A 14,427-nucleotide genomic window follows, 5' to 3' on the forward strand; every position below is an offset into this window, starting at 1 on the left:
TAAGGCTCAACCCCGCCCTCCCCCCGGAGAAAAGCTGAGGCAGCGTCGGGTGTCCCTGCTGGCAAAGGGCTGCAGAAGCAGGGTGGACGGACTGACAAGTAGATTTCCTCCTAGGTACATTACACTGCTTGCCAAATGCTCCCGCCCTCAGCGGAGGGGAGCTCTCCCAGGCAGGCTCCTGGCCACAGCCACACGCAAAGAGAAACCCCGCCAGGGCAGACAAATGGCTAACTGTCAGGGGATCCAAAGCAGAGAGCGAAAGGCCAGCGGGTCGCTTTCCCTGCAGTGCATATGCCTCACTCATCTGAGCCCAGCGTCGGCGTGGTCTAGCAGTGAGAGCAAGGAAAGGGAGGTCAAGAGACAGGAGTTCTAGCCACTGACTCTCTGAGGGGCTGCGGGAAAGTCACGCAACTTCCCTGCCTCGGTTTCCCCATCCGTAAAATGAGGCTCATTCTGTACCTGCCTAATGCAATGGGGAGCGTTGGGAGGGTTAGATCAGTTAATGTTCAGAAAGAGCTTGGAACAGGTAAAGCAGCGTGAAGGGACAAAGTACTCCAGTGCCCCACTAACGGCTCTGAAACACACACGGGCGTGGGGCAGAGGCTTGTTTTACTTTGATTTCACACACTCGTTACTCAGAGTGGGGCTGGGCCCCAAAGGCAGGACTGCAACAGCCACTCCCACCTCCCCCTGATTCACCAGGGAGTTGGGAAACTGCCAGAAGCGAGGAGGACGACGGGCTGAGAGGAGAGAGAGGCTTGAGGTTCAGGCACTGGACTCGAGATCTGGGTTCAGTTGTTGGTTTCACTATAGATTGTGTGCGTGACCTTGGGCAAGTCACTTAGTCGCTCTGTGCCTCAGTTTCCCCTTTGACCCTTTGTCTTGGCTATCTTTGAAGAAGGGATTGTCTCTCTCTCTCTCTACCTACATACAGTGCCACAAGCAATGGTACCCTGATCTCGGCTGGGGGCTGCAGATGTTACTGTAACACAGATCATAAGTCTCCGATTGACGAACTCGACTCGATGTTTAGAAGTCCTGCATGAGGACAAGAAAAACAGGGAGGGAGGTGTCCCTCTGTCAGTCCTACAAACTGGATCGCTCAGGAGGCAGGTACCCCTGTGACTGAGAGGCGACACACCTGCTCTGTGCTGTTATTCCCCAGCACTGGCAGCTCACACAGCACTGCAGGAAGAGCCAGTCATTGGCTCGAGCTTGAAACTCACATGGTGAATCCTCTCCCGTCACCCGTCCGTCCGCTGCACACCACCCCCCATATTCTGCACAATCCTAGGTTCTCCTTCAACCGCAGAAACGACAGGGTTAATATACATTGCCTGCCCTCTCCCTAAAGAGGTGTCTAAAAACCAGTCAGTAAAACTGTTTTTCTGCGGCTCAAATCCCCCCCACAACTCCTCCTAAAATATGTATCTTTATAGGTGCTGCATATTTATCTTCACCCAGGGATGCATTTGTCATTTTATTTATCTCGCTGGATCCCTGCAGCTGCAGCTCAAGATCCATTTCATCCGTTGCGATGCACATTATCGTTTTTCTTTCGCTGCAGAAGTGTCGCCAGAAATCCTGCCAAATCTCAAGCCCTATCTGTGCAGTTCAGCGCGGCTTGTCGCTCCCTTCCCTGCCATCCCACCCCCTCCATGTTCCCCTGCTATCTGCCTCGGATATTAACGAGAAGTAATGAGATCTTACTCCAGCTCTGGCTCCTGCGTTAAAAGACAGAGACAACCCAGAAGGCTGGAGCAGACAGCGAGGAGGGAGAGAGTGGGTGAACGTGTGTGTGCACGTCTCCCCTTTGCCAAATCGCACAACTGTATCTTCCCAGAATATGGGAAGCCAGGGGGTGCGTGTGAGAGTGAGAGACAAACGACATCTCACACCAGCTCCCAGCTAAGCAGCCCTGTGATTAGCAGGATTGATTCTGTCAGCCTGCCACACCAATGGTTTACACCAGCAGAGACCACAGCAAAAAAAAAAAACCCAACCCCATTCTCCTTACTGGAAATGATGCAGGGAGCTATAAATGATCTGAAGCAGCTGGGCTTGTGTATTCCAGGCAAACCAACCCCAACCCCAGCCCGCCACCCCAAAAACAAAGGAGGGAGAGCGTGCAAGCCAGAGCAGAAAGGAAGGCAGCTGGAGTGGCACATGGCAAGGACCATCCACAGTTCCTGCCCTTCTGCCTAGCCACAGATGATGCCCTCCCCTGCCTGTCCCCCGCCCCTCGTTCTGGTGGCTGTCCTCTTTTCCCGTGCCCATTCTGTCTGGTGCTTTCTCTCTGGCAGGGGGCTAGGGAGGGGAGAAGCAGCCTCCTCTCAAGTCAGTTCTGATTCTAGTCTGAGAACCAGACAGCAGGGCGTGCGCAGAGGCAGCCAGACCGGCACCTCACCCTCACTGCCAACCAGCAGCCTCCCCCGGTCACTCCCGAGGCGCTGGGCAGAAGAGAAACCTTTGAACCCTCTCCATCCGGCTGGCTCCACTTCTCTTTGATCTGCCCTCGCGCTTCCTGCTTTCTGGGCTGTCAAGTTCCGTTTGGGGTCGATTCAGCCGAGCGTCTCCCAAAGCCACGGACCGGCAGCTACGGACCCCGCCCTCTGCCAGCAGGAATCCAACCCCAGCGCCAAGGCATTAGGAGGAGGTGAGCGCCAAGCCTCAGGACGGAGGGATTTTCAATCACCGAGTGGAGGTGTCCCAGGGACACAGCCTGCCTCCCTGCCTCAGCTTTTGGGAATGAAAACCCACCGCCTGGGCCCAGCAGACACCCCAAGGCCGTGGTTAGCGGTGGCCACACAGGAAATCTTACTCCAGCTGTTCTATTCGGGCGCTTGTCGCACCGCACTGCACACACAGGACACGCTCCATTCCCGCCACAACACCAGCTCCCGATGGCTTTGATGCCCTCAGCCGCTGCTGGAAACGACGCAGGGAGCAAAACTTTTCATGTGTCTCTTGTTGATCAGTAAACGAACACACTGGAGTGAGCACGGGAGCGGCGCTCCTAGCACAGAAGAGCCCATCGCCTCGCGTCCACCAGGGGCGGCCAGGCCAGGGCCGCGACCCAGCCCACGACCGTGTGCAGGGCAAGTGCTGGTCTGCAACACTGCAGCTAGGAGCAGATACGCCTCCCAAACGGCCAACGGTTCCCGCGCTGAGAAGTCGCTGCCAGATCAGCCAGAGGCGTCAGAGCAACCAGGTGCATGGTCACCCGCTAGTCAATGGCGTCTAAGCAGAGCAAAGATGCTAGCAGTCCTGAGCAACGTGAGGGCAGTAAACCTAAGCCAGTTCCCATACGCCACCCATCAACAGGGAGTTAAAAAAGGGAGCCCGGGGGGATACGTTTATGAGCTAGGAGCTCCATTTAACTGTTCAGAACCAGTGACCCGCTGCTACCTAAATACAAGCCACCCGGCCCCCCAGCTGCGCCGGGTATCAGCGAACACATACAAACCCGCCCGGGCGACACTGATCAGACGGCAGGGCAGTGCGCCGGAGGGCATGGAGGAGCAAAGCAGGGCTTGCTTGCCAGGGGACGAGGAAAGACGACTGCCTCGTGGCCGTGGGGAGGGACAGTAAGCCCTGCTGCGGGGGCGAGGGGAAAGGGGCGTGTGTGTTATTTTGTGGTGGGTGAAGGAGGGGAAGAGCCCTGGTTCAGGGGAAGGGAGGGAGGAGAGAGCCCCATCTTGCGGTGGGCGTGTGAGGGGCTGTGGGGCAGGGAAGCACGTCGCCTCGCGAGGCACAGCTACCAACTCACGCCTGTTCTGGGAAACGCGCACCCACACGCTGCAATTTGGACAGAGCTACAGCGCCCAGAGCCAACCTGCAGTCATCAGTCACGAGGACACATCTGCAGTAATTAGATGCCCCTTTGTCCCACTCCCACGTCTCCCAGGGGAGAAGTGAAATACAGAACCACTTCCTTGCCCACCCTCATCCTCCTGCTGGTTTGAGATTTCCCTCCGCCCACAGCCCGAGTGAAACCAGGGCCAAAAACATCTGGAGAAATGCCAAGGGAAGTCACCACTGGGAGAAAAGAGAGACCCCCTCCCACCCGCTACCAGCACTGTTTCAAGCCTGCCCCAAATTCGCATGCCCCGGCACAGGAAAGTGCCTTACTTGAATGATAATTGGCAGGGTCAGCTCTGGGAATCCGATGCTGTGGGCTTGGCCGTGGAGATATTCGAGTATCAGGTCATACAGCTGCTCAATGAGGCCATCCTGGGTAAGGAGGATGGAAGGAAAAAGAAATCAGATAAAAACCAAATCCCAAACTACCTCCACGCTGCCAGGGTCCTGAGCTCTGGGCCACTCAGGGTCCTGTGGATGGAGGAGAAACCGATGGGGATGCTGGGATGTGAGATGGGCCCATGTGAAAATCTCTTAGTATGCAGACCACAGAATAAGCCACCCCAAGAGATGACACTGGATGCACTGCGTGTGCCTTCTTGTGCCTTCATCACCCCAGTTAAACCAGGTAGAGGCATCTAGATGGGGAAATTAACCCCTTACAAAATCCACCCCAAGGTGCAACCGTCCTGACTTCAAAGGAGCTGTCCAGGGATTTGTTTCGCTCACTCTGTACTGGGCGTTAGAGCATGAACCCTGGGGTGGTAGGCAGGTTCCGCGTGACAGGGGAGGGGTTTCCACATACCCGGAAAGCCTTCTCCTGCAGGTTAGCATTGGACAGCTTCAAGACGACAGCGAAGTTAATGGGCTTGGCGCTCATGCGGCCTGGCTTCTTATTGAAATCCACTTGCTGGAAAATCTGCAACAGAAGAAAATCCGGTGTAAAGATGATAAAACTCGCAGCGGGCAGAGAGAGAGAGAGAGACTAACAAGACCACAGCCTCGCTGAAAGGCCTACAGGCCTGGTCCTAGATTGGCTGACGTCACTTGCAAAACTCCCATTGCCTTCAACAGCGCAGCGCTGAGCCTGGGTGAGCGTAAGCTGCTTTACAGACAAAGCCTGGTGATGCTCCTCCAAAACAGGGAAGGATTATCCACCACTGCACAGATGGGTAAACTGGGGCAGAGAGTAAGTGACTAAACCAAGGTCATACGAAGTCGGTGGCAGAGTTGCAAATACAACCCAGAAATCCTAAATCCCCCACCCCCTCTTCCCTTGCTCTAACCACTAGCCTTCATTTCTTCCTAAGTATCCGATTCACGTCCTTGGCAGATTGCAGAGCAAGTCTGGGATCAAACGTCTCCTTTGGCGAAAGCTTTGGAGACCTGTACGTGAAAAATGCTACAGAAACATGCTGTCGGACGAAACCCCACCTTGCACAGCGACGCGGGAAATCAGAAGCTTGCTCCTGAGCAGAGCTGAGCCTTACGAGGTCAAACAAAACACAGCCCAAGAATACTTCCCAGGTCCCTTACATGAATGGGCTTCGTTACCGACAGCAGGACTCAGGGCTGCGATTAGCACATGCTCATTAACAGAGAGCCCACGTCTATCATCTATTTTTTCCCCACTGAAACTTCATCCCAACTTTCCCTAAGGAGCAGAAAGACCAGTCGGCACATTTCACAAGCCACCCTTCATCAGCAGAGGATGCTGTGTCCATCACATCCTGGCCTTGAAACAAGGGAGAAAGCGCAGATTATTCTCCAGGGCTCCATCTGGATCCACCCGTTAGACACACGGGGAAAACCTGTCCCTTTCCGGGCACAGAGCAGTGGCCACAGTCTCTGGCAGCTCGTCCGGAAAACCCAGTGCACGAGCACGTACCATCAGAACAGCAGGCTTTGGCCATTGTTTTAAAAGAGGGGCATTTTTAAAATGGCAGATGTCTGCGGCGGCATCAGACGTTTGCTTTTAACTGAGAAGAGCTGTACAACTTTAGCCACCGTAATCAAGGTCCAAGCCCACCTGGAGGAGCTTCCCAGCTCTGCGGGAGGAGGGGAAGAGGGATCAACAAGAATCTCTATTCTAAGCTTCCCGGAAAGGTCACGCTCAGCAAGATGAGACTTTGTTGCTAGCTGAAATCCACTAGAAGCCGAACAGCTGGCCCAGGTATCGTCTCTGCATCTCTGCGCAGGCGCTGGGTGGGGACTGCCCTGTCCCGATAGCCACATTCTGCTCAGCACACTGTACATGGGTTCTTCTATGGGGCGGGGTTGTGCCATTGAAAGGGGCCGATGTCAGCCCCCAGGGACAGGGGTCAGTAGTGCCTGGTTACCCGCCACATGCCTCCGCCCTGCCTGAGAGCTGCTCCGCCCAGGAGTAAGGCGGCAGCTCACTCCCCCATGGACCCTTGGCACCTCTGCAGAGTCAGCCAGTGAGAGAGAGTTTGGGGAGGTGGATATTTGTCCCTTGGCAAGAGGTCTAATTTCAGCCAGGCCAGGCGACGGGTGGTAACTTTCAGTCACTCCCAGCCTGATAGGGCAGGAGCCATCCAGCTCAGGTGCCCATATTTAGCAGTCTCAGAATATTTTGCTGCAGGGTCTTCTCCTCCGCCTTGGGGATTCCCTACCTCTTAAACACCACACCGAGGCTGCACTCAAGTGCCATGCATCCTCTGACTGTTCCTGCTCTGCACCCAGCCGTGGGAGTGCATCGCCCCAGGGACGCCCCAAAACCCAAGCACCATTACAAGTGAGGGCAGAGGACTCTGGGTGCTGGAACAAGAGGGTCCAGGTCACACAGCTGCCCCCAGGCCAGAAAACCGCGTGGTCAGCGATCGATTCTTTGCATTTGATTTGTCAGGCCAGGTTATCAGGGAGGGAGGGCCGAGCTCGGTGGCTTGTGAAAACAAAGAGCCCCTCTCCAGGGAATCGATGCTACAAACCTCGTTATGCACAATTATTTCTTTGGCCGAAACAGCAGTATCGATCCCCTCGGTCAGACGCGTGGAAGCGGAAGGCGTCGGGCTTTGTGGGACCGCACATGCCGGCGGCCGAGGGGGGAAATGTAAGCAGACGTTTTGAGGTACTCGCCGGAGGGGCCAGGGAGGCGATATGAGCATTGGCCAGGAGAAGGGACAGAGGCTAGCGACAGGGTTTGGGGGGGTGGGGGCGCGAAGTGTAGACACCCCGGGGCAGGCTGGAGAGAACACAAGGGGGGGGGGGACTAGAGGGCCAGAAGACTCAGAGGCGAACAATCTGGCTGAAGTCGGGATAACATCTGTTGGCCAGAGGAAAGGACGTGGCAAGCTAAGGCGGCAGGAGTGGACCATCTGGCTTATATACAGGGTCACTCATTTCTACACCTACAGGGTCCCTCTTATACACAAATATATACGGTACTCATTGCCAGCACCACCCCACAGCAGCCAATTTACAGCAATCCCTGCCACCCCATCCAGCGCCCATTACCTTCCCCTCTGGGCTCTGCACAGGCCAGCTAACTCCAGCCAGCCATCCTACGGGCCGCTGCCCGGAACAAGGCTCACCCTCCCTCCCCCCGGCCAGCCCCAAGCCACATTCCAGGAGCATACGCTCCTGCGGGGGCCTCTCTCACACCCCCTCGACCACCTCTCCCGTTATAATCTCCGCCGGGCAAGGACTTTGTCTGTATGCCCACAAACGCCAGCTGCAGCAACAGATACCTGCCTGCCGGGAACGGGACTGAGGACAAATTTATTCCAGAGGACACCTAGCACGCTGCTACGCTGGCAGCGGATAGGGACAGGGAGTCAGGAAACCTGGAGCATGCACCCTCCGTGGGTAACCTCGGGCAAGGCATGTCCCCTCTCTGTGACTCAGTTTCCCTAGCTGCGGAGCAGCAACAATGGTGCCCACATCTTTGGAGAAGCGCTTCAAGATCCATGGATGAGAAGTGCTGCACATATGCCCAGCGTTCTCATTGCTCAAATGACCCCTGCACCACTGGATATCCTTGCGGAGAACCGACCCCCTCTCCCCCACACCCACCAGCAGGGCATCTGAAGGCCCCAGAGATTCCCACCACAGCACATTGCACACCTGAGACGGGTGCAGCGGAGTGAAAAAACTCCTGCCTTTCTAAGCATGTGAGGGTTAGTCCGTGGCGCCCCCCCTTGCCCCCGCTGAGGAGCAGCTACATTTAAATTGGCATACCAAGACTTCCCACGGGGAGATTTCCACCTTGTTTACCCACACCTGCCTTCCAGCGGTTGAGCCGCCAATTCTCCCGCTGCAGAAACTGTCGCCTGTCACCAAACAAGGGAAGCACCAAAAAGGCATCGGGATCTCATGGCCTGTAAGGCGGGGGGGGGGGAGAATCCAAAAAGCTGCCCCCCTCTCCAGCCTCCTTCTCAGATTCCTCTTCTCCCCGCCCTTTCCCCTAAGAGGTAATTTTGGAAGGCTTCCCTCCCTCCCCCTCCTGGAGAGAAGAGATGGAGAGGAGCCGTCTGGTTGCCTGCACCGGGGAGCAGCAGCTCTTGTCAAGATGAATCAGGGAGCCAGCTCTCATTTACAGTGGCAGGGGCTTGGGGAATTCCTGTGCCTAGAGGAATCGTGCAAACATTCAATCTGCCATCTCCGGAAGGCTTGGCGGTGACAGGGGCGGGGGAGGAGGGGGGAGGCAGCAACTGCTGGATTTCCTTGATTGCATGCAGGGGAAATTAGCATTATCACCTCTCACCAAAAACACCAAAAAACAGCACACACCATGCTCCAGGGCATCTGATTTCTGGTGCCATGCAGAAACTGCTCCAAAAGGCACAGGCAGCGTCAAAGCCCATGCATGGGGGCGTTCACTAGCACAATAGCGAGAGTGGGCACAAAACAATGAAGTCATGAACTCCAGAGCTAGCCCTTGGTATCTACAGACCCTCGGGGACCCTCCTACCTGCCCTGCTATGGAAGCTGGGCTTAAAATGGATCTTGGCACTCTGGAGTGTGATTGGAGGTTTGCAGGGGGCACCCACATGACCTCACGCCAGACCAGACCAGACCAGCTAAGTCACGAGTGAAGCTGAGGGCCTAAAAGGATGGTCTCATTGCTAAGGAACTGGATTGGAACTCAGGAAATCTGGATTCATTTCCCAGCTCTGCCACAAACCACCCGGTGTGACCCTGGGCAAGTCACTTAAGAGCTCTGTGCCTCAGTTTCCCCCTCTGTACAACAGGGATAACACCTCCCTACCTCACAAGGGATGGGAAGCGTCCTGAAGGCAAAGGTGTTCGGGATCGTATGGTGCTCGGATACTACCACGACAAGGGACAGAGGCGTATCCAGGTGTGAAGAGACTAAAAAGACAGTTCTTGGAGACTCGATGGAGTACCTGATGCATTATTTGCCAATGCTAGGGGGGTGCTGGCTGGCTGCTGGGAGATCAGAGAGGTTTGCTGCATTTCAATCACCTTACGTTTTCACGGGAAAGGCAGCATTTTGAATAAGCACACAGATAACACCCCCCACCTGGATGAGGTGAGCCTGAGCAGTGCGTGCATGCATACACACACCCCCACCCCCACCCCCCAGCATCGGATGTGGTCGCAGGCTTGCGGAAGCCAGGAGGAAGTTGAGTGTGCAGCGCGGTAACGTCTGGCTAGGGCCTGATACAGAGCTTGCCACCGAAGTGGTGGTGGCGGCGGCGGGGGGGGAAAGAGGGAGGGAACGGGAAGACAGGACACGGGGGGGGGACGGGGGAACCACTATCTCCCAGAGCCCGAGAAAAGCAAAAACCACCACGTTGCGCCGAGGGGAGATGCCCCTATCGCGCCACCGGGCTGGCAGCGGCTCCAAAGAACAGGCGGCAAGAGGAAGGAAAGCGGCGAAGAACCGAGCAGCCCACCCGAGCCAGGGAGCGGCAAGGGAAGCGGGGGGCCGGAGCAGAGTTATAAACGGCCCTGGTTTCCACCGGCTGAGAGGATGTGGTTTGCGAAGGACGTTTACAACAACATGAAACCGCAAGAGCCTTTGCTTCAACAGAACTCGATTAGCAACGAGCCCAGGGCTTGTTTGTTTGAAAAGCCTCATCCTTCTCCAGCCTCTCCCTCTTCCTCCTCGGGCGCTGACCGCCAGGGCTCTCACCCCAGCCCTGGAGCGCCGCTCACTCGTTCGCTCTTCCACAGCGGCGGCGCGCAGCCAGGCTTGGGGGACGAGGGGCCGGTTCGTTGGGTCTGCGGGAAGGGAGGGGGCGCTTTTTGCTAGGAACGGGGCGAGGGATGGTGTGAGGCGCTGACCGTTTGCCAGCCCCGCCCCACCCCAGGAGGGAAGGCGGCAGCTAAGAACAGACTTCACTTGCAGGCAGCTATTTTAAGCAGCCTTTTAGGTCTAACGGGCTTTTTTTGAAGTTTAACTTCTTGGGCGGTTGCTCGGGACGTTTTCTTCTTTTTCACTGAGGAATAGGTGGCTCATTAATTATAGGTATTACGGTATTGCCTAGGCAATCCAACCGAGACCAGGCCCCCGCCGTGCTCGGGGCTGTACGCACCGAGACCAGGCCCCCACCATGATCGGGCGCTGCCGTGCTCGGGGCTGTACGCACACAGTGAGCCTGCCCCTAAGAGTTTACAATCTAACTAGACAAAAGGCAGGACTATGGCCCCCATTTTACAGGTGGGGGTACTGAGTTATAGATACATTATGCAGCATGGGGAGTCCGTAGCAGAGCCGGGAATCGAACGTGGCTCCCGAGGTTCATTCCAGTGCCTGTACCACCATAACATCCTTCCTTGGGCTCAGGGGACTGGGAAGAAAACCCTGTGGCAGTAGCATCCCAAACCCATGGCCATCCACCAGAGGGATGTTCAGTGGGCCTAGGTGAAAGCAATCTGGCAGGTTCAGTCCACGTCACCGCCACAGAAACCACCCGCAACGCTGGTGCTATCTGGGCCCCTTGCAGCGGCCTGGAGATGCCAAGGCCTGTCTGCACCATGGAGAGCAAAGCCCCCTCCCACACCTCCAGGTGGCCCCTGCAGCCCCAGGCTGTGGCAGCACATGGGAGACGCTTGGCCTGACACGACCTGTGTTGGGCCTATTCTGTGGACAGTGGCCTTCAGTCTCCAGGGCTGACAGTCCTGCCCCAGCATGCACACAGAGCGCCCACCCAAAGGCAGCTAGAGAGGAGCCTATCGACACCCCCCCAGTGGAACCGCTGCTCTCAACTGCCTTAACACAAAGGCTTCTCTCTCCCCAGGCCACCACCCGCCCTCGTCCGTAGAGGGCCCTGAGCACAAAGCTGACGTCTCCTCTTGTAGCTAAATGCAGATGCGAGAGTTACCCAACCTCAAGTTCTCCCTTCAGTTAGTTTGGGCTCACTGTCATTGCAGTTGCATTCCTGTGCTGCATCCAATGGTATCTAGCGGCCAGCGTGGTTAGTCACAAGCCAATATCTATGCCCAGCTGAGAAAAAAAAACACGCGAAGGAAGCAGAATTCTGCATATTAACTTTTAGACGGAACATCACTGACACAAGCGATTGTTCACACCAAGTGTCTGGGGTGTGGCCTAATGATCACACTTAATGTTAAGATTACACATTTCTAAATAGCTCACAAAGGGTGAATGTGCAAGTGGCGTGTTGCAAACCCACAGCCAGCACAAGTAGAATACATTACACATGGTTATAAGCACATAGCTCAAAGGTGCTGTAGGTAGTTATAAGCCACCTCTTAATCTGCTGGACCCTATAACAGTTAAACACCTATTAATCAAGCATCCGACGAAGTGGGTATTCACCCATGCAAGCTCATGCTCCAATACGTCTGTTAGTCTATAAGGTGCCACAGGACTCTCTGCTGCCTTTGCATAAATGTGTCCTTAATATAAAAAGCGCAACTGGATTTCAGCAATAAGCTCCTGGCCTTTCAACCCCAATTCTGGCTCCAAGAAAAAGCCAACCCCCTGAATCCATATACCCTTCCACCCCACAGTCTGGGAAAGCTGGAACCCAGATCCAGGCTTTGCAACTTAAGCACATTTGTCTCTTGCTCTTCGAGATAGGAAGTTCTATTCCCAACGTGCTGGATGGGGCATCTTGGACGGACCAGACGATGCAAGTCCAGTGCTGGGCTATAACAGTGGAACCAGGCTACAATTAACCATTGGAACCATTTATCAAGGACTGTGGTGGATTTCTCCATCACTGGCCGTTTCAAACAGGAATTAGTTCAGGCCGATGCTATGCAGGAGGTCAGACTAAACGGTCACAATGGTCCCTTCTGGTTTTATCATCTATGAATGGGACACTCACAGCCTCAATACAGATAATTCCTTTCAGAAACACAACAGTGGGGGTGGGGACATGCCCTGGAAAGGGGAGAAACAATAAGAATTTCTCAAGGATGGCCCAGTGTTACCCACAGAGCAGCAGCAAGCTGGGCAGTACAGTGCATCCCCAACTCTGCATCGTCTGGGGAAGGGCTCATTCCCCTTTGCAAGCTGTCACAGAGATGCTGTGTGCCCATCAGGTCTTGACAGTCAAGGCAGCCCCTAAGCTGCAACGTAGATGGTGAAAACTCCACCCTATTTATCAACGATGGGACCCAGGGTATATGACACTGCTTGCCAGGGTTGCAAGGAACAGAGGAAGTGTGCAGCGTTAGCAGCCGTTTGCAGATGCCAGGGGGAGTGTGTGTTTAGACAGCTTTTGTTCGTTGCTGTTAGATGAACAGGAACTGATTTACCTCCAGGATGAAGGGAAGAACCGGGATGAAGGTCCGGGTGTTCTCAGAGAGCAGCGTGAGGGCCCTGACGCAGTGCATCCTCAGGGGGTAGAAACGAGCCGTGGGCACCAACCTGGAGAGGAGACAGAGGGAAGGTTACTGGGGAATCAAACCTACACTCTTCAGGGCTACAGACACAGGCCTCTCCCACGTGAGCTGAAAAGGCAAGTTGTTTTTGCTCTGAGTAGGAGGCTGTTCGAGCTGCTCAGGCTGGCCCATAGAGGGAGACCTGATATCATGAGCTATGCCAGCAGATAACAAGGATTTCAGCTCCTCACTCATCTGAACACCCTGAGTTCTTGCGACCAGGATCCCAACTCCTCAGTTTCCTCCTTCTAGGTTGGTGGTTTTCAACCAGTGGCCTGTGGACCCTGGGGGTCTGCAGACTATGTCTACGATTTCCAAAGGGGTCCACACCGTTACTGGAAATTTTTTAGGGTCCGCACATGAAAAAGGGTTGAAAGCCACCGTTCTCGGCAATCCCACATTATCAATGTACCTTCTTCAGCTGCTGCCGTCCCTAATAGCATCATTCTCCCCCCTGCCCACCAAACCAGAGCCGAACAGGTAGAAAAGGCACACTCAGGGCTCTGCTCAGAACCAGTCAATACTGCTCCTCAATGGACCACCAGGGCACTATGGGAAATATTCCCCCTTATTACCATCACCTACTACTATTCCAGGACAGAGTCCTCCCACCACCTCTGGGGAAACAAGGGCTGAGGCTGGCATCGGTAAGTGCATGCCATGTAATTTACAATCACAAAAGCCAGGGTTATAATTAGCCGTCCCAGCCTTGGCTGCCTCAATAGAGGCAGCGCAGGGCTTATGGCTAAGGAAACTGAACTAGGAAGGTAACGGCCCAATCTCTCTCTGGCCCATCTCAATTCGTAACTCATTAGTGCTTATGCAGCACCTTCATCTCAGCCCCATTTTATAGGTGGGGCCAGAGAGAAGAGGCGCAACTCAGCCCACAACATGCGTGGGGGGGCAGAGCTAGGAATAAAGAAACCGACTCCAGGCCCCCCTCTGCTTTCATCACTAGGCTGAGGCCTCTGATCCACCAGCCCCATGGAGGAAGTCACTTGCTATGAACTGCACCTAATACTGATGCTCTTAGCGCTAAGAAAGGTGCTTTTTAATGCAGTTCCCAGAGAACAGCTTTGCTTCTGAGAAGCGAACCCCCAAACGAGAGACCCCCGAGCAATGCAGCAGAGAGAATCTGCATCACTGGGTGACATAAATCACTCCCTTTCCCACCCCCATTCCACCAAATAGTGAAATAATTATCACTGGATCCATTATGGAAATAAATCTACTTTGCACCCGCATGCTGGCACCGCTGGAGATGACGAAAGCCTTCCTCAGGAATTAATTGATCGAGGGATAAACCTGTTAAAGGTATAGATTTATTGTAAACCCAGGCCATTAATTTCAGAGTGCTCCGCGGAGCAGCAATCAGCCTAACCTCCCGATGGCTGGGACGGAAGCGGAATGAGAAACGCAGCAGGGCCCCAGACTACGCTGGGTGGGGGAGGTCTGGCTAGTCCCTCGAAGGCCCAGCCAGGCGTCTAGCACAGGCTGCTGAGTTTACAGCTCATGCTTCCCATTGCGAAGGGGAGCGCTCCCTAACCTTGCCCCACCTCTGAACGCCTGCCCAGCTCCTCCCGGGCAGGCGGGGCCCAGGGCGTGGCACAGCAGGAAACTGACAGCCTGAGGATTATTTTCACTCGCTGCAACTCCTGTTACACTGCTGGGTCGCCACAACCTGCCTGACGGAGGAGGCTGCAGGAAGCCACCTCCAACGTCCGT

General features: G+C 55.1%; 1 protein-coding gene across 1 annotated transcript in view; it reads right to left on the bottom strand.

Moving 5' to 3' along the window:
- Positions 1 to 14,427, bottom strand: part of NOC2L (NOC2 like nucleolar associated transcriptional repressor) — an 80,911-nt gene that overhangs the window by 38,095 nt on the left and 28,389 nt on the right. Inside the window, exons 12-14 of the mRNA XM_039509268.1 lie at positions 12,577 to 12,688; positions 4,667 to 4,780; positions 4,132 to 4,233 (exon numbers count right to left, since the gene is read on the bottom strand). Coding sequence (XP_039365202.1) covers positions 4,132 to 4,233; positions 4,667 to 4,780; positions 12,577 to 12,688 — 328 coding nt within the window. The remainder of the gene's footprint in view (positions 1 to 4,131; positions 4,234 to 4,666; positions 4,781 to 12,576; positions 12,689 to 14,427) is intronic.

This window comes from Mauremys reevesii, linkage group 21, assembly GCF_016161935.1.
Source record: "Mauremys reevesii isolate NIE-2019 linkage group 21, ASM1616193v1, whole genome shotgun sequence".
Classification (NCBI taxonomy): domain Eukaryota; kingdom Metazoa; phylum Chordata; order Testudines; family Geoemydidae; genus Mauremys; species Mauremys reevesii.